General features: G+C 46.0%; 1 protein-coding gene across 7 annotated transcripts; it reads left to right on the forward strand.

The window, feature by feature from the left end:
* LOC116330603 (zinc finger and BTB domain-containing protein 14) lies at window positions 1-12,138 on the forward strand. Of its 7 annotated transcripts, none has more exons than XM_031752978.2 (10): window positions 1-175; window positions 2,587-2,775; window positions 9,622-9,792; window positions 9,972-10,067; window positions 10,142-10,285; window positions 10,353-10,597; window positions 10,672-10,757; window positions 10,838-10,977; window positions 11,063-11,158; window positions 11,690-12,138. In XM_031752978.2, the coding sequence occupies exons 2-10, from the start codon at window positions 2,587-2,589 to the stop codon at window positions 11,828-11,830; spliced, it is 1,308 nt and encodes a 435-aa protein (XP_031608838.1). In that variant the 5' UTR covers window positions 1-175; the 3' UTR covers window positions 11,831-12,138. The 7 variants fall into 7 exon arrangements, with proteins under 7 accessions (XP_031608838.1, XP_039473390.1, XP_031608839.1 ...); XM_039617456.1 differs by lacking the exon at window positions 1-175 and adding an exon at window positions 257-355; XM_031752979.2 differs by lacking the exon at window positions 1-175 and adding an exon at window positions 362-2,515.
* The last annotated feature ends 7,433 nt before the right edge of the window (window positions 12,139-19,571 follow it).

A 19,571-nucleotide genomic window follows, 5' to 3' on the forward strand; every position in this document is an offset into this window, starting at 1 on the left:
CGCATGCGCGTCTCCCACAGGGGTTTGGCGCGCTGCCTGCGTGCCTCCGCAGAGTGAGCGTGCTGGCGCAAAGCTCGTCACCGTCACAACAACAACAACAGGAGGACAAAGTGTCGCGACCCCCCCGCCGGAGCCGACCCCCTCCCCCGAAGGACGCCCCCGGTCTCGTGTCACGGTAAGACCCGCTCCCGGACCCGCGCGCCCCTGGTCCCGCCGCGGCCGCCGTTTGGGATGCTGCGCGCTCTCGAGCCGTTCATGGCCGCTCGAGCTCCGTGTGGCCGAGGCCGCGGCACCGTGGCTGCTCGCGTGCCTGCGTGTCGGTCCCGGGGACGGCGGAGCGGAGGCCCGCGAGCCGGTGAGCGCGCGGGTTAGCGAGAAACTCCATCTTGTCTCCGTTCTGCCCGCCATTTCACGCGCACCGACCGGGGCCCGCTCACGCAACGGTACCGGACAGAGGGCGGAAGTACCGGTGATCCGACTAACGGCGACGCGACATTCCCCGATCCTCACCGAACGCCGTTCAGACCGGAACTGGCCGGCTCCCCGGTTGGACCGCCGGTCGGGGCCCGGTACCGGGACAGGCTATCCCGGGCCGGGCTGTACCGGACCGCTCCGATCAACGATCGATATTAAGGGCTACATGCTAACAGCTAGCCTGCTCTCGTCTCCTCAGCTCGACTCGCAGCGTGCACGCGTTCCATGCGCGTCTCCGCGGTATAAGAGCTACATGTACTGTGCGCGCGTGTACGTGAGTCTGGTATTACAGCAGCACGTGACAGCTGGATCAACGACAGCATTGATGATTATCAGCGTATTGATCTGCTGATCGAACATTGATCACGTGGTGTCTGTTAAGATGATTGGCTGCAGTTCTACTCAGACTTCCTGGATTACAGCAGGTTGAAATAAAGCTGTTGAAAAGTGTTTCACCTTTGACCTCAGCCTTAGCACCTCCTATGTCCTAGCCTTGTTTGCTTTCCTCAGAGCGAGTGTGGAATCGTCCCGAGCTAAACCTCCGTCCTCAGACTGTTCGTCGGTAGACCAGAATCAGATATCAGAATACTTTATTAATCCCTGGAGAAGTTATTTTGGTTACAGTGCTCCAGTACAAACAGTAACAAAGACAGACAATACAAGAAGTAAGAAATAGGACAATATATACAATATACACACACACACATATGTATGTATATATATATATACATATGTCACTTATTGATAAATATCTGAATAAGAAAGAAGAGCATGTGCAAAAAGGGTGTAGCTATTGCTGTAAACTGTAAATATGTCAGCAGGTTATGGATGAAATGGAAAATGCAGTTATGATGAACACATGATCTGCTTCACGTCGGTTATTACGTCGATGTTTCCATGAAAGATTAGGACTGTGGACAGCTTCAGGATGCTTCAGTGTCTCCTCTGCTTAAGGACGCACTGAAGCTCCTTTCCTTAGTATGTGGGACAGCTCTGATTATGGCCGCCACACAGATACTTCCAGGTGATGTCTTTCAGTGAAGAGCTTTCACTAGCAAAATGGACTCTGTTTAGTGAGGTGACAGGAAGTGACATCATGAACGTCATCATCAAAGATGAATCATCATCACGCTGATGGTGCGATCTCAAACATTGACTGTTTTTAAGAATCCAAACAATCTGAAGGGAAATCTTTAAAACTGCATCGTGAGTCGGAGGAGGTCTGTGAACATGTGACACATGGCTCACATGACCTGTCAGAGGAGCAGGTGAGCCTGACAGTAAAAGCCTGGTCACATGTTTGCAGTGAAAGGCTTTTAATTTGAAATAATACAGGAAGTTTATGTATAAGGGTTGGAGCAGGTCAGGTCTGCTGATTGGAAGGTCGGCGGTCCGATCTCTGGCTGCTGCAGTCTGCGTGCCCTTGTTTCTCCAGTGGAGTGTGAATGAGTGTGATTGGGTGAAAGAGGCACGTTGTATATAGCGCTCAAAGAGACGTGCTACATATGAACCAGTCCATTTACCACAAACAGCATGATGCAGTTAAACAGACCGAACAGTAACAGGTGACCAGAGCTCACCATAGTAACCTGTACATAGCAGTACGGGTTGCTATGGTAACAGACACCATCCAGCTGTGTACTGCAACTCCATTTACACAGTTGTAATGTCAGAGCTGATGTCATCTGTGTTCAGTGTCATGTGACGTATCACGTGATCATCTGTGACATCATGTGAACAGCTACAGATGTCATAAGATTAATTGTGAAATTAAAGTTGTTCCTGGTTAGTGTTGTTAGCTAACCATCAACACCTGGTTTATGCTGGAGCTGGGGCATCGCCTCGTTCATAGCTAAAGGTAGAAATGGTGTCCTGGAGCTCCTCTGACATAGAACGCTGATCATTGATGGCTGAGGTCGGAGAAGGGATAGATCAGAGACACGAGGAGAACCTCACATGACTGTAATGTAAAAACAGGTGTTGATGATGTCACACATTTTGATTGGTCAGGTGGTTTCAGTCCTGGGGGATAATACTAGCTGTAAGTATCATTACCACCTGACCAGACCAGGGTGCTTTGAACCTGATTACGTGACCTGTACCTGTTCTCAGATGGCGGAAACGGTGAAGTACGTGGATGACGAACATAAGAGCATCTTCTTGAAGCTGCTGAACGAGCAGCGACTGGAGGGCGAGCACTGCGACATCGCCGTGGTCGTCGAAGACGTCAAGTTCCGTGCTCACCGCTGCGTCCTCGCCGCCTGCTCCAACTACTTTAAAAAGCTCTTCAAAAAACACGAGGTACCTCAAAAATACATCTATGTACTTCATGAGTACTTCGAACACAAAGTATTGTACAGATTTTTTCAGTTTTATTAGTATAGTGCCAACAACAGTTGCCTCAGGCAATTTAGATTGTAAGTTAAAGAGTACAATAATACAATAAATACAATTTACCTAGTGAAGGCCGACACCGAGGTCCCCGTCAGCAACATTTTATTAACATTTAAATCTACAACCCATTTCATTTCATTATTTCATTTTAGAAGATCAGCTGTTTCAAGCTTCTCTCCTCTCGTCTCCCATCTCACTAAAAAAGGGGAAAGACTGTCATCACACCAAACGCCACCAGCTGTGTTCTCACCTGCCTCCCCAGCACCGCCCCATTGAGCTCACTGCACCACTTCTCCCCTATAGCCGAGCCAGGGACCACACCTCTGCCACATTACCCTGTTTCTTGTCCACGTGGCTGAGGGTGATGTGTAGAAAATGGGCGATGGTGTCCTCTGTTGGGTCGGTAGGCGAACTGCAGTGGATCTGTGGTGTTTGGGATGGAGGAGGAGATGATGTTCTTCAACAGTCTTTCGAACACCTTCATAACCACTGAAGTCAGTGCAACTGACTTAGGCAGCTCAACAGGCTTAGGCAGCTCTCTCTGCCTAAGCCTGTTCACATTTTTATAATATTATAGTTTTAGTTTTCGTTGTAAAATCAGTTGCTCTGCTAGCAGTACAGCTGTGCATGTTTCTGAACATGCTCACTGAAGTCAGTTGCACTGACTTCAGTGGCAAATAACTCGTAAGCTGAAGAGGAAATGGCGTGTCACAAATTTAGAAGATCATCATTTAGCCTGGAGAAATATTTTGTTGCTTTATAAGAAAGCCCTCCGCAAAGCCAGAACATCTTACTATTCATCACTGATTGAAGAATATAAGAACAAACCTAGGTTTCTCTTCAGCACTGTAGCCAGGCTGACAAACAGTCAGAGCTCTGTTGAGCTAACCATTCCTTTAACGTTAACTAGTAATGACTTCATGAACTTCTTCAAGAGTAAAATTTTAACCATTAGAGAAAAAATGACCAATAATCATCCCACAGATGTAATATCGTCTACAGCTACTTTTAGTACCATTGATGTTAAGTTAGACTCTTTTTCTCCAATTGATCTTTCTGAGTTAACTTCAATAATTACTTCCTCCAAACCATCAACGTGTCTTTTAGACCCCATTCCTACAAAACTGCTCAAAGTTGTCCTGCCACTAACTAATGCTTAAATCTTAAATATGATCAACCTATGTACCACAGGCCTTCAAGCTGGCTGTAGTTAAACCTTTACATAAAAACCATCCCTAGACCCAGCTGTCTTAGGTAATTATAGGCCAATCTCCAACCTTCCTTTCATATCCTTGAAAGATTAGTTGTCAAACAGCTAGCAGATCATCTGCAGAGGAATGGCTTATTTGAAGAGTTTCAGTCAGGTTTCAGAGCTCATCACAGCACAGAAACAGCTTTAGTGAAGGTTATAAATGATCTTCTTATGGCCTCTGACAGTGGACTCATCTCTGTGCTTGTCCTGCTAGACCTCAGTGCAGCGTTCGATACTGTCGACCATAATATCCTATTAGAGCGATTAGAGCACGCTGTAGGTATTACAGGTACTGCGCTGCAGTGGTTTGTATCATATCTGTCTGTCCATCCATTCATCCATCCACCCATCCACATCCGCTTTATCCGAGGCCGGGTCACGGGGGCAGCAGCCTAAGCAGAGAAGCCCAGACCTCCCTCTCCCCAACCACCTCCTCTAGCTTATCCGGGGGAACACCAAGGTGTTCCCAGGCCAGCCGAGAGATATAATCTCTCCAGCGTGTCCTGGATCTGCCCCAGGGCCTCCTCCTGGTGGGACATGCCCGGAACACCTCACCCTGGACGCGCCCAGGAGGCATCCTTGTCAGATGCCCGAACCACCTCAACTGGCTCCTTTCGATGTGGAGGAGCAGCGGGTCTACTCTGAGCCCCTCCCGGATGGCTGAACTTCTCACCCTATCTCTAAGGGAGAGGCCAGCCACCCTTCAGAGGAAGCTCATTTCTGCCGCTTGTATCCGCGATCTCGTTCTTTCGGTCACTACCCACAGCTCGTGGCCATAGGTGAGGGTAGGGACGTAGATCGACCGGTAAATTGAGAGCTTCGCTTTTACACTCAGCTCCCTCTTCACCACGACGGACCGGTGCAGCGTCCGCATCACTGCAGCAGCAGCACCAATCCGTCTGTCGATCTCCGGCTCCCTTCTCCCATCACTCGCGAACAAGACCCCGAGATACTTGAACTCCTCCACTTGGGGCAGGAACTCATCCCCGACCCGGAGTGGGCACTCCACCCTTTTCCGGCTGAGAACCATGGCCTCAGATTTGGAGGTGCTGATCCTCATTCCCGCTGCTTCACACTCGGCTGCGAACCGATCCAGTGCAAGCTGGAGGCCTTCACCTGATGAAGCCAACAGAACCACATCATCCGCAAAAAGCAGAGATGAGATTCTGAGGCCACCGAAGTGAAGGCCCTCCGCCACTTGGCTGCGCCTAGATATCCTGTCCATAAAAATTATGAAAAGAACCGGTGGCAAAGGGCAGCCCTGGCGGAGCCCATCACCCACCGGGAACGAGTCCGACTTATTGCCGGCAATGCGAACCAAACTCTTGCAACGGTTTTATAGGGATCGAATAGCCCGTAGCAATGGGCCAGACACCCCATACTCCTGCAACACCTCCCACAGGACACCCCGAGGGACACGGTCGAATGCGTTCTCCAAGTCCACAAAACACATGTAGACTGGTTGGGCAAACTCCCATGCACCCTCAAGTATCCTTGAGAGGATAAAGAGCTGGTCCAGTGTTCCGCGACCAGGACGAACACCGCATTGTTCCTCCTGTATCCGAGGTTCGACTAGCGGATGAACTCTCCTTTCCAGCTCCCTGGCATAGACTTTCCCAGGGAGGCTGAGGAGTGTGATCCCCCTGTAGTTGGAACACACCCTCCGGTCTCCCTTCTTAAAGATGGGGACCACCACCCCGGTCTGCCAGTCCAGGGGTACTGCCCCTGATCTCCACGCAACATTGTAGAGGCGTGTCAACCAGGACAGCCCTACAACGTCCAGAGCCTTCAGGAACTCGGGGCGGACCTCATCAACACCAGGGGCTCTGCCACCAAGGAGTTGTTTAACTGCCTCAGTGACCTCGCCCCCGGACATTGGCGGTTCATTCCCCTCATCCCCAGACTCTGCTTCCTCCTCGGAAGACATGTCAGTGGGATTAAGGAGGTCCTCAAAGTATTCCTTCCACCGCCTGACAATTTTCTGAGTCGACGTCAGCAGCGCTCCGCCAGCACTATACACAGTGCAGGTAGAGCACCGCTTTCCCCTCCTGAGACGCCTGACGGTTTGCCAGAATCTCTTCGAGGCAATCCAAAAGTCTTTTTCCATGGCCTCTCCGAACTCCTCCCACACCCGAGTTTTTGCTTCAGCCACTGCCCGAGCCGCATTCCGCTTGGCCTGTCAATACCTGTCGGCTGCCTCTGGAGTCCCACAGGCTAACCAAGCCCGATAGGACTCCTTCTTCAGCCTGGTGGCTCCCTTCACCTCTGGTGTCCACCATTTGGTTCGGGGATTACCACCACGGCAGGCACCAACCACCTTGCGGCCGCAGCTCAATGTAGCAGCTTCGGCGATGGAGACGCTGAACATGGTCCATTCGGACTCAATGTCCCCAGTCTCCCTCGGAATGCTGTTGAAGCTCTGCCGGAGGTGTGCGTTGAAGATCTCGCGGACTGGGGCCTCTGCTAGACGTTCCCAGCACACCCTCACTACGCGTTTAGGTGCACCAGGTCTGTCCAGCGTCCTCCCCCGCCACCTGATCCAACTCACCACCAGGTGGTGATCAGTTGACAGCTCGGCCCCTCTCTTTACCCGAGTGTCCAGAACATATGGTCGCAGGTCTGGTGATACGATTACAAAATCGATCATCGACCTGCAGCCTAGAGCGTCCTGGTGCCACGTGCACTTATGGACACTCTTATGTTCAAACAAGGTGTTTGTTATGGCCAAACTGTGATTTGTACAGAAGTCCAATAACAAAACACCGCTTGGATTCAGATCAGGGAGGCCGTTCCTCCCAATCACGCCCCTCCAGGTCTCGCTGTCGTTACCCACGTGAGCATTGAATTCTCCCAGCAGGACAACAGAGTCTCCAGGTGGGTCACCTTCCAGCACCCCCCCCTCCCCCCAGGGACTCTAAGAAGGCTGGGTACTCTGAACTGCCACTCGGCGCATAAGCGCAGATGACAGTCGGGACCCGTTCCCCGACCCTGAGGCGCAGGGAACAAACCCTCTCATCCACCGGGAAAAACCCCAACGTACCGGCAGCAAGCCGAGGGGACATTAGAATACCCACCCCAGCCCGATGCCTCTCACCATTTGCAACTCCAGACTGAGACAGAGCCCAAGCCATGCGTAGAGGTGAGCCCGACTATATCTAGCCAGTACCTCTCAACCTGACGCTCTAACTCAGGCTCCTTCCCCACCAGAGAGGTGACATTCCATGTCCCTATTGCCAGTCTTGGCAGCCGGGGATCAGTCCGCCAGGGCCTCCGCTCCTGGCCGCCGCCCAGCACACAATGCACCCGACCCCTATGGCGCCTCCTGTGGGTGGTGGGCCTGCGGGAGGATGGGCCCATGTCTCCTCTTCGGGCTGTGCCCGGCCGGGGCCCATGGACTAAGGCCCGGCCACCAGACGCTTGCCCTCGGGCACCCTCCCCGGGCCTGGCTACAGGGCGGGGCCCCGGTAACCCTATCCCGGGCAAGGTAAACTGTTCCCTCGATGTTCTCTTCATAAGGGTGTGGTGTGTCCCAATTCAGGGTATAATGGTTACACACACAAACACACACATGTATGTATATATATATAAAAAAAAAAAAAAACACCCAGCACGCCCCTGCGGGCGGTTTATCCTTCAAGCTCGGGTCCTCTACCAGAGGCCTGGGAGCTTGAGGGTCCTCTTGCAGTATCTTAGCTGTTCCCAGGACTGCGCTCTTCTGGACAGAGATCTCCGATGTTGTTCCCGGGATCTGCTGGAGCCACTCGCCTAGCTTGGGAGTCACCGCACCTAGTGCTCCGATTACCACGGGGACCACCGTCACCTTCACCCTCCACATCCTCTCGAGCTCTTCTCTGAGCCCTTGGTATTTCTCCAGCTTCTCGTGTTCCTTCTTCCTGATATTGCTGTCATTCGAACCGCTACATCGATCACTACAGCCGTCTTCTTCTGTTTGTCTACCACCACTATGTCCGGTTGGTTAGCCACCACCATTTTGTCCGTCTGCATCTGGAAGTCCCACAGGATCTTAGCTCGTCATTCTCCACCACCCTTGGGGGCATCTCCCATTTTGACCTCGGGACTTCCAGGTTATACTCGGCACAGATGTTCCTGTACACTATGCCGGCCACTTGGTTATGGCGCTCCATGTATGCCTTGCCTGCTAGCATCTTGCACCCTGCTGTTATGTGCTGGATTGTCTCTGGGGCATCTTTACACAGCCTGCACCTGGGGTCTTGCCTGGTGTGATAGACCCCAGCCTCTATGGATCTTGTACTCAGAGCTTGTTCTTGTGCTGCCATGATTAGTGCCTCTGTGCTGTCTTTCAGTCCAGCTTTGCCCAGCCACTGGTAGGATTTCTGGATATCAGCCACCTCCTCTATCTGCCGGTGGTACATACCGTGCAGGGGCCTGTCCTTCCATGATGGTTCCTCGCCTTCCTCCTCTTTCTTGGGTTTCTGCTGCCTGAGGTATTCACTGAGCACGCTGTCAGTTGGGGCCATCTTCGTGATGTATTCGTGGATGTTTCTTGTCTCATCCTGGACTGTGGTGCTGACACTCACCAGTCCCCGGCCCCTTCCTTCCGCTTAGCATACAGCCTCAGGGTGCTGGACTTGGGGTGAAACCCTCCATGCATGGTAAGGAGCTTTCTTGTCTTTATGTCAGTGGCTTCTATCTCCTCCTTTGGCCAGCCTATTACCCCAGCAGGGTACCTGATCACGGGCAGGGCGAGGTGTTGATGGCCCGGATCTTGTTCTTACCGCTCAGCTGACTCCTCAGGACTTGCCTGACCCTCTGCAGGTACTTGGTGGTTGCAGCTTTCCTAGCGCCCTCTTCATGGTTCCCATTCGCTATGGGATCCCCAGGTACTTGTAACTGTCCTCTATGTCTGCAATGTTGCCTTCTGGTATATATATATGTGTATATATATATATATATATATATATATATATATATATATATATATATATATATATATATGTGTATACATGAAAAAAAAGTATATATAGACTTTGTTCATGTAAATGGAGAGTCTTCTTGAAAAACTAGTTCATGCATATATTACTTGTAGGTTGGACTACTGTAATTCATTGTTATCAGGATGTCCTAAAACTCTCAAACTCAACCGGTCATGGCAGACCACTGCTTCTCCCTGAGCCTGATTTTTCCAATCAAAAAGGAGTTTTCCCTTCCCAGTCTTACCCAGTGCTTGCTCAACAGGGCTCCTGTGATTGTTGGGGTTTATTTATTGTAATATTGTACCATACAATATAAAACTCCTGGAACTCAATCTTCTGATTTGGTCTTATATGAATAAAATGGAATTGAGTTGAATTTAATTGAATCTAGCAAAGTAACCTCCTAACGTGAAAGGAGAGGGTGAGTCGACGCAGCCAAAGTCCGCCGATCTGCTAACGTGGTGACTGCAGTTCACTTCATGGCCTCCAGGGGTTCCCGAGGGTGTTCTGGTGAGATGTCTCACCTGTACCTGTGTGTCTTCTCAGGTGGACAACTCATCAGTGATTGAGATTGACTTCATCCGCTCTGACATCTTTGAGGAAGTCTTGAACTACATGTACACGGCGAAGATCTCTGTGAAGAAGAAGGATGTCAACCTGATGATGTCATCAGGCCAGATCCTCGGCATCCGCTTCCTTGACAAACTCTGCTCTCAGGTAACACACACAGGTCAAGCGTGCAGACAGGTAACACACACAGGCGACACACAGACAGGTAACCCACATACAAGTGAAGCGTGTACACAGGTAACGCACATGCAGATAGCATACTAATGCATGTAACGTACAAGCTGGTGACACGCACAGGTAACAGGTGTTGGTGGGTGTGTCCTCAGAAGCGAGATGTGTCGTCGGAGGACAAGGAGAAGTTTCCCTATGACATCGTAAAGATGGCGCTGCCGCCTGAGGCTCAGCTCGCGGCCGACTCAGAGGTACGGATATACCCATTGTTTACCAGTTAACTGTCAGAGCCTGCACTTTGTAATCTGATTACTGTCATGTGTAGGTGCTCGGTGAGCACGATGACACGTCTGCCACAGATGACCTTGTGGAGCCCTCGGCCAATCCAGAGCTGGATAAGTCTCCCAGTGCAGCGCTGCATGTGCAAGAGGCAATCCTAAAGGAACTGACCAATGAGGATGTGCACAAGGTACGCATACTTACACCTGAGTATTCCTTTATCCACAACGACTGTCACTGATACGTCGTCCATCCAGGTAACCTGCTACGATCAGGATGTGGTGACGGAGATGGAGGCGGAGCCTAAAGAGCTTGTTGCGGAGCATCACGCCACACAGACGCTGACCTTCGCGGACAGCATTGGGGAAGTGAAGGACGAGCAGCCGCCAGGCTGGTCGACGGCGACTGCCGACATGAAGTTCGAATACCTGCTGTACGGACACCGCGAGCAGCTCGCCTGCCAGGTGTGTGGGAAGACTTTCTTGGATGAGAGCAGACTCAGGTAGGTACACACCTCAATGATGAAAATTGATCTTAAAGCCAAGGTGAAGGACACATCTGTCTGTCTCTGCTCAGGAAGCACGAGAAGCTTCACTCGGCTGAGCGTCCATTCGCTTGTGAGATTTGCACCAAAGCTTTCACCACCCACGCTCACCTGAAAGGTAACCACACCCACATACGCTTGCCTGCTTCTTTCTTCTATGCTCCCCGAGGCCACCCTAACCCTCACCTGTCTGTTCAGAACACCTGAAGATCCACGCAGGTTTCAAACCCTACAGGTGTGACGTGTGCGGGAAATCTTTCATTCGCGCTCCGGACCTGAAGAAACATGAACGAGTTCACAGCAACGAGCGGCCCTTCGCCTGCCAGATGTGCGAAAAGGTGAACTCACCTGTCCTCTCACCTTTGCGCCCCATCTTTCCTGTCACCATTGTAACCAGTCTGACTCTCACCTGTCTGCCTGCAGGCTTTTAAACACAAGTCTCACCTGAAGGATCACGAGAGGAGACACAGAGGGGAGAAACCGTTCGTCTGTCCGTCCTGCACCAAGGCCTTCGCCAAGGTACTGCACTCAGAATGTAGAGTACTACACAGTATATATACAGTACTGCACTAAGTATATAGAGTACTACACAGTATATGTACAGTACTGCACTCAGTATATACAGTACTTCACACAGTATATATACAGTACATATCATATTGTATATACAGTACTGCACTCAGTATATACAGTACTACACAGTATATATACAGTACTGCATGAGCCGAGTTACGCCGTGTCGCAAGTTTTGTGAGGTGCTTTTTTGATATTTAATGGATCGGATTACATTTTTTATTTCTCGCCGATATCCGATCCAGTAATTTAGGTCAGTATCAGACCGATACGTAATATCGGATTGGTCCATCTCTAATACAGAGCATATACAGTACTGCACACTGTGTATATATACAGTACTACACATAGTATATACAGTACTGCACTAAGTATGTGTAATATTATGCACAGTATCACATACTGTAGTATTACACAGTGTTCGTAGTACTGGTACGTTTGTGTTGTGGTGCGTTCACTGTCCTTCTGTCATTTCAGGCGTCAGATCTGAAGCGTCATGAGAACAACATGCACAGTGAGAGGAAGCAGCTGAATCCTTTGCAGAGTGACACTGAGACACTGCAGGCTGCTGCCATGGCTGCTGAGGAGCAACATCTGGACTCCATCAGCTGCTCCTAACATCTGGACAGCCCTTTAACCTTTTCTGCTTTCACACAAACTTTGAACGGACTTTGGCTCTGTTTGGTAGGAGCCTTTTTTCCTGCGTCGAGTTGATGCACATGAACCAAGTGTAAGATAAACTGAGCAGTCATGTGACTCAAATGTTGTCATGTGACCTCCCTCTGGCTACATGTGTGATTTGTAACCTGGCGTGTTTGTCTTTTCAGTTTGAAGCATACATTTATAAACTGTGTAAATTATAAACACTTCTGCTCAGTTTCATGAGCAATGAGAGAGAGAACAGTTTAAATAAAGATTCAACCTTATCGACATGTTCTCCTAAGGTTCTTAGCCCAAAACGATTCCACCCAGGAGGCATCAGGAGGCAGTTTCTTCGTCATTGATCACATGAACAATTTAAAACAACACAGCAACGAGATGCAAGATTTCAAGTTATGAAAATGATTCGTTAAACATGTTTGTGGGTTTTACAGTAAAAAATATAATTTTTTTTTGACTTGGATTTTAAATTTTTTGTCTGAATTTAGATCAATTGGGCTAATATAGTATATCAAAATGAAAAAAATAACTCCAATTTCAGATATTTGCGGCTGCGCTGAAAATAATGATACCAAACAAGTCAAGATAAACAGTTTTTAAAGGTGAAATATAGAGGTAAAATCAAAAGTAGTCAAAAATGACCAATTATACCCTGGACCCCAGAGGGTTAAACCCACAGATTGACTGCCACTTCCTGTTGAATGGTTTCTGCATGAGCTCAACATCAAGGCTGAGTGAATAGTGATGTTTTATGCAGTATTGCAGTCTTTAGAATTAGTTTTTCCTTCAGTACAAATCTGCTGGGATAATTGATGATGGAGAAATGCTTTCAGCTGCTACAGACATCAGTAAATTTGACCTTAGATAGTCTTTGTAAAGAAGGAGACTGTTCTTGTTTATATGACCACCATAAAACAATGGGGTCAGAACACCTAGCGAAGTCAGATGTGTGCTTTGTAGTCCATCTTCTGCAACTAGTTTCAACATGACAGACATCCGGGGTGGCACTGTTAGGGGGGACGAAGGTAAGGGCTTTTCTCTTTTCTTTTCCTAAGACCTTGGATAGTCTCCTACCCACTTTTCCTTGATCTCGATGATACAGGAACAGGAGACGGGAGAACTTTTCCAGCTTTGTCTCTTTGTCAAGGGCATGTCTGTCTCCCGTTAACATTGGCTGTATCCTGGTATGCTCAGTGCTTTGCTCATGCACATTCTGGACAAACCTATGGTCTGACGGTAAACGGATGACAAAAGCACTGCTGCTGGTCTGCTTTCACTGTTCTGAGATCAGCTACCAAGAAAACAAATGTCAGTGATTAATAAAAAACGAGTTTTGTCATGTGGCCGACGTGTGTGATGTAAAGATGGGGCACGAATAAGTTTTTAATAACGTGTTTCATAGATTAACAAGGAAATGTATGATGATGACCATCTCCAGTCTGATCAAAGATGAACCGATGCTGGCTCAGCAGCACTTTCAGCATCTGTGAGAACGTTTGAATGTAACCGGCTGCCATGACAACACTCTAACTTCATTTGAATATTAACCATTAACCATGTCACATACTGATCACACATTTTTTGAAGTAATATTTTAATATGCTTTGTATGTAGATGTAGGCCTGTGGTTCTGTTTTTCGGGGTTCAGACATACGTGGTCCCAACAGGACTGCAAACATATGCTTTATACAATATCATATTTGACGTGTTACATCATGTATTGAAATGAGCTCAACCGCCCCTCCCTGAGCCTGACTCTGCCGGAGGTTTCCTCCTGTTAAAAGGGTGCTTGCTCATAGGGGGGAATATGATTGTTGCCACTGTTGTGATTTGGCGCTGTATAAATAAAACTGAAGTGAACTGAACTGAATATTACAACAGAGACACTAGAGGGACTGATCCAGCCCATCCTGTGAACCTGCAAATTGGTTGGATATTTTTGAATTTAGACTTCCTTTGCTCATTTTTCCTTTCTTAGATGGTTCATTTAGAAGGAATTTGAAAATTAACCCAAGAAATTAGCAGTGCCACGACCAACAGGGGAGCTACCATCAACAGGTGGGACTGAAAGGATTTGACCTTCAAGGCTACTCAGGTCTGCTTATTTTCTCAGTGTTAGTGAAGAAAACAGCTGGACGATTTGGAGGTAGCTAGGACGCTCACCCACACTGGTTCCATCTGAACTCTGGGCAAATGTCATAGGACCAGAGGTTAGGACTTTCAATTAGAGAGGCAAGACAGACTTCCTGTACAGGGGTCGTGGGCCGTGCAGATCGACGAGGGTGTTCAGGGAACTTGAATAATTGTTCAGTTTCTATGCCGTACGTCAGAACAAGATCCAGACTGTGATTAAAGTGGTGGCTTTTACATTTTCAGAGAAAAGTCTAATAACAGCTTTGAGACTAATCATTTTAGTATCTAAATAATGAAATTGAGTAAGGTGATTGATGGATAACAATGAATGTGGAATAATGAGGTGGAATGGAAGATTACTACTGCTGCTTCTCCACTGGAGTAGTAAAGTGGCCTTGTGAGATTCTCATTGTCTTTTATTTTGGTGGTTTGGAAGGAAACAGTCTTTTCTCTCCCAACAAGACCAGTTTTTCCACATTAGGTTTCCGAATTTCCAAATTAAGGACCACATCATTTTTTGGACACCACTCAGACAGCCAGCAAATTATGGAGAATATGTAGCTAAACATGCCACTCCTGGTGCGACTGGGCAGGGGACCGGAGAAAACTAATTAGTAACCCACTAATTTATTATTAGCTTTCTGATCTCTGATTGACAGAACTGATTTTATCTTTAATATATCTTTAAAAATGTGATTTTTTCCATGAGTTTATGATTGTTTGTTTCATTTTTTTGTCTTCCATATTTTTAATTCAGGACATTAAACAAACACATAAATTGTCATGTGTCAGCTTTAGTGACCAGGACATAAAGGCTACGTTTACACTGCAGGCGAAAGCGCATCAAATCCGACTTTTTTGACCCTATGCGACCCATATCCGATCATGGTATGACAGTGTGAACAGCACAAATCCGATATTTTCAAATCCGATCTGGATCACTTTCGTATGTGGTACTGAATCCGATACATATCTGATGTTTTAGAAAGCGACTGCTGTTTGAATGATTATGTCGCATTAAATCTGTCTTTTACGTCACTGACACAAGAGAGACGCCAATTATCAGCGCCGGAGAAGACATCGTGAACGCTTCCTGGCCATCCAGTGTAGATGTTAGTGAAACTGTTTGGAAGACAACGTTGGAGAAACATGAACATTTTATTTGTACTGTATAATCTGCAGATTCTGACAGAAATCTGCAACTATCCTTTGAAGCACCGCTCCTCTCTAAAACAGCAATAGGGATCATTATTAGGCCATATGTAAATAACAAAAAAACTTTAAAACTTAAAGCAAAATTGTGAAACATAAAGTCCGAAGTCTTTATAGTAAGGGCCATCAGTCAAACAATACTGTTTGGTCTGGGTCTAAACAGAGCACGTTGTGTGTGACATCTTCTTTTGCGCATGCGGGACGCTTTGAGCGTTCACACTACAGGGAGTGCAGAATTATTAGGCAAGTTGTATTTTTGAGGAATAATTTTATTATTGAACAACAACCATGTTCTCAGTGAACCCAAAAAACTCATTAATATCAAAGCTGAATGTTTTTGGAAGTAGTTTTTAGTTTGTTTTTAGTTTTAGCTATTTTAGGGGGATATCTGTGTGTGCAGGTGACTATTACTGTGCATAATTATTAGGCAACTTAACAAAAAACAAATATATACCCATTTCAATTATTTATTTTTACCAGTGAAACCAATATAACATCTCCACATTCACAAATATACATTTCTGACATTCAAAAACAAAACAAAAACAAATCAGCGACCAATATAGCCACCTTTCTTTGCAAGGACACTCAAAAGCCTGCCATCCATGGATTCTGTCAGTGTTTTGATCTGTTCAGCATCAACATTGCGTGCAGCAGCAACCACAGCCTCCCAGACACTGTTCAGAGAGGTGTACTGTTTTCCTCCTTGTAAATCTCACATTTGATGATGGACCACAGGTTCTCAATGGGGTTCAGATCAGGTGAACAAGGAGGCCATGTCATTAGTTTTCTTCTTTATACCCTTTCTTGCCAGCCACGCTGTGGAGTACTTGGACGCGTGTGATGGAGCATTGTCCTGCATGAAAATCATGTTTTCTTGAAGGATGCAGACTTCTTCCTGTACCACTGCTTGAAGAAGGTGTCTTCCAGAAACTGGCAGTAGGACTGGGAGTTGAGCTTGACTCCATCCTCAACCCGAAAAGGCCCCACAAGCTCATCTTTGATGATACCAGCCCAAACCAGTACTCCACCTCCACCTTGCTGGCGCCTGAGTGGGACTGGAGCTCTCTGCCCTTTACCAATCCAGCCACGGGCCCATCCATCTGGCCCATCAAGACTCACTCTCATTTCATCAGTCCATAAAACCTTAGAAAAATCAGTCTTGAGATATTTCTTGGCCCAGTCTTGACGTTTCAGCTTGTGTGTCTTGTTCAGTGGTGGTCGTCTTTCAGCCTTTCTTACCTTGGCCATGTCTCTGAGTATTGCACACCTTGTGCTTTTGGGCCCTCCAGTGATGTTGCAGCTCTGAAATATGGCCAAACTGGTGGCAAGTGGCATCTTGGCAGCTGCACGCTTGACTTTTCTCAGTTCATGGGCAGTTATTTTGCGCCTTGGTTTTTCCACACGCTTCTTGCCACCCTGTTGACTATTTTGAATGAAACGCTTGATTGTTCGATGATCACGCTTCAGAAGCTTTGCAATTTTAAGACTGCTGCATCCCCCTGCAAGATATCTCACTATTTTTTGACTTTTCTGAGCCTGTCAAGTCCTTCTTTTGATCCATTTTGCCAAAGGAAAGGAAGTTGCCTAATAATTATGCACACCTGATATAGGGTGTTGATGTCATTAGACCACACCCCTTCTCATTACAGAGATGCACATCACCTAATATGCTTAATTGGTAGTAGGCTTTCGAGCCTATACAGCTTGGAGTAAGACAACATGCATGAAGAGGATGATGTGGACAAAATACTCATTTGCCTAATAATTCTGCACTCCCTGTAGAGCGCGTTTGCTGTCACATTTTATTTGTAGTGCACTGTAAAATATAACTTGTTGTTTCAACTTAAAAATATCAGGTACAGGGCTGCCTTAAAATTTTAAGTTAAGTCAAGAAATAGAGTTTGTTCTTATAACACAACCAATTGTTATCTTAATGAAAAATCACATGTTGTCTAAACTTTCGTCTTAGTTTAGTTGACTGAGATTTGTTAGTCAGTTCAACTCCTTTAATTGTCATCTTTACTTGGGAAAACCCTTTCAGCTAAATTAAAATAATCTATTGTTTAAACTCTTGTCCTAGTTCAGTTGACTTGGGTTTTTAGTTAATTCAAATACTTTAGTAGTTCTTTTAACTTAGGAATCTATTTTAGCTTAACTAACATAATTTGTTAGCTAAGTTGATTTAAGTTTATTAATTAACTGAGCTCCTTAAGGTAGCTGAGTGAACTTGTAAATCAGTTTCATTTTAATTATCAGAGTTGATTGACTGGATGTAAAGAAAAATGTGTATTAAACATCTTAAGTTTTGTTTTGTTTTTTTTAGCTTTCTAACATCCATTTCAGCAAAACTACCTGTTAGGTTTATCTTAGATCTCAGGTTTAAATATCTACATTCCTTTAAATAAATTTTCTGTTGTTTACACAAAAAAAAAATAAACCCCACAGATTCCATTAAAGTCTATCTGATCATTTCATACAAGTATAGTACATAAGTTTGTTTTAAGAACATGACAAGACAATTACTCATGAGCACCCAACATTCACCATTTATTGTGCCATCTTAGTCATCTGAGAAACAGAAAAATCAGTGACGTAGCTCATCAGGCTCACAATCCATCAAAACTCAAAGGCTGCTCCTGTGAAACAATAAATTTGAACTTGGTCTTGAGCCCAGTTTGGGTGAAGATTAAATTCTGACCAATACTCTAGGAGCAGTAGTGATTCTTGTGAAGTAACAACATAAAGTCTGCATTAATGTAATGTATCAACGGGACACTTGCTATTTTAGAAAAGTTATTCTTTACATTTACAAAATTTTTAAACTTCATTGTGCTCAGTCACACCTGTTAGCATAAAACTTGAAATATTAAAATAGTACAAAACCTTTGATAAGTGACAGTAAAGATCAGTTTATAACAACTAAGACATCAAACTCTTGTATTTGTCTTCGTTTACAATTGCAACAAATTCCACAGAACCAATATCTCTGAAAATGAGTGCATGCTTCTGAAACATTTGATAAGATGGATATTTCAGAAACATCAGTTTGAGTCTGCTCAATTGCAAAACAAAGGAAAAACTACTGACTTGCATGAGATAAGCATCTGCAGAGTCCACCATTATATTGTTGTTCACATAAGTTTCTTAAACCATGAACAAATGAGTAATTGTCTAATCTGGAATGTAAAGTGTAGTCATTTAGTGACATACAAAAGTGAGAATGAGAACTTGCAAGAATAAAAAAAACAAACAGTAAAATAAAACTGTCCTTAACACTAAGGAACATACAATTACAGTTCTGCATGGCTTTCTGCAAGAGTCTGTTTCTTAGACCATGCACTAGTGAGATGCACTGCCTTCCACCAATGTTCATTAGGATGTTCTGAATGGCTTCAAAGATGTCCTTAAGTTCCTTTGGATAGTCTATGTTGAGGGCAAAAAGAAGGCCCATCAGCATGGAAATGGCACTTGAGACATCCCTCAGATTAGACAGGATTACTGCCGCCTCAAGGACAACCAACACATCGATGATGTCTTCTTCTTTCACCATCGCAATGCCAACTTTCATCCTCTTAGAAAACGTGTCTTCAATACCTGTCGGCTATAAAAGGGTTCAAAGACAAAAAAAAAAAAAAAAAAAAAAAAATTACACAATTACAATTACACAACATTCTTTGTGCTTAAGAATTCATGTCTTTCCAAAGAAGAGCCATACTGATGCTTTGGATGATGGTGATTGGCTTTGGGTAACACTTATTAGTTGTTAAAGTTTTTCAGAATGAGATATGCACCCCATGTTACAAATCCATTTCTTGCTTTAAACAAAGACCATGTTCATAAATAACTGAGCATGTCTTCAATTGCAGAATTCAAACAAAATTTTCAATTTAAATGGTAAATGGCCTGTATTTGTATAGCGCTTTACTAGTCCCCTAAGGACCCAAAGTGCTTTACACATTCAGTCATTCACACACATGGGTGGATGACTGAATCGTGACTCAAGAGTTGACAGTTCGTCTTATAATTGGAAGGTTGCCGGTTCGAGCCCCGGCTCCGACAGTTTCAGTCGTTGTGTCCTTGGGCAAGACACTTCACCTGTTGCCTACTGGTGGTGGTCAGAGGGGCCGGTGGTGCCAGTGTCCGCAGCCTCGCCTCTGTCAGTGCGCCCCAGGGCGGCTGTGGCTACAATGTAGCTTGCCATCACCAGTGTGTGAATTTAAATCTACTTATGCTAAATATTGGCTGTGCTCTAAACCAAATCTGGCTGAGAATACATGAAATGTGCAAACTGCAGCTACACTACAGGATCAGATTATGGCTCCATAGACAATGCTTCTTTAATCAGTTTATT

This window comes from Oreochromis aureus, linkage group 9 (assembly GCF_013358895.1).
Source record: "Oreochromis aureus strain Israel breed Guangdong linkage group 9, ZZ_aureus, whole genome shotgun sequence".
In the NCBI taxonomy this organism is placed as follows: domain Eukaryota; kingdom Metazoa; phylum Chordata; class Actinopteri; order Cichliformes; family Cichlidae; genus Oreochromis; species Oreochromis aureus.

Bases quoted from the DNA above. Each gene is read 5' to 3' on its own strand.
- LOC116330603 (XM_031752976.2), top strand. From the start codon at position 2,458: ATGATGTCACACATTTTGATTGGTCAGGTGGTTTCAGTCCTGGGGGAT. The intron at 10,758-10,837 runs GTAACCACACCC...CTGTCTGTTCAG, and splicing joins CACCCACGCTCACCTGAAAG to AACACCTGAAGATCCACGCA. The intron at 10,978-11,062 runs GTGAACTCACCT...GTCTGCCTGCAG, and splicing joins CCTGCCAGATGTGCGAAAAG to GCTTTTAAACACAAGTCTCA.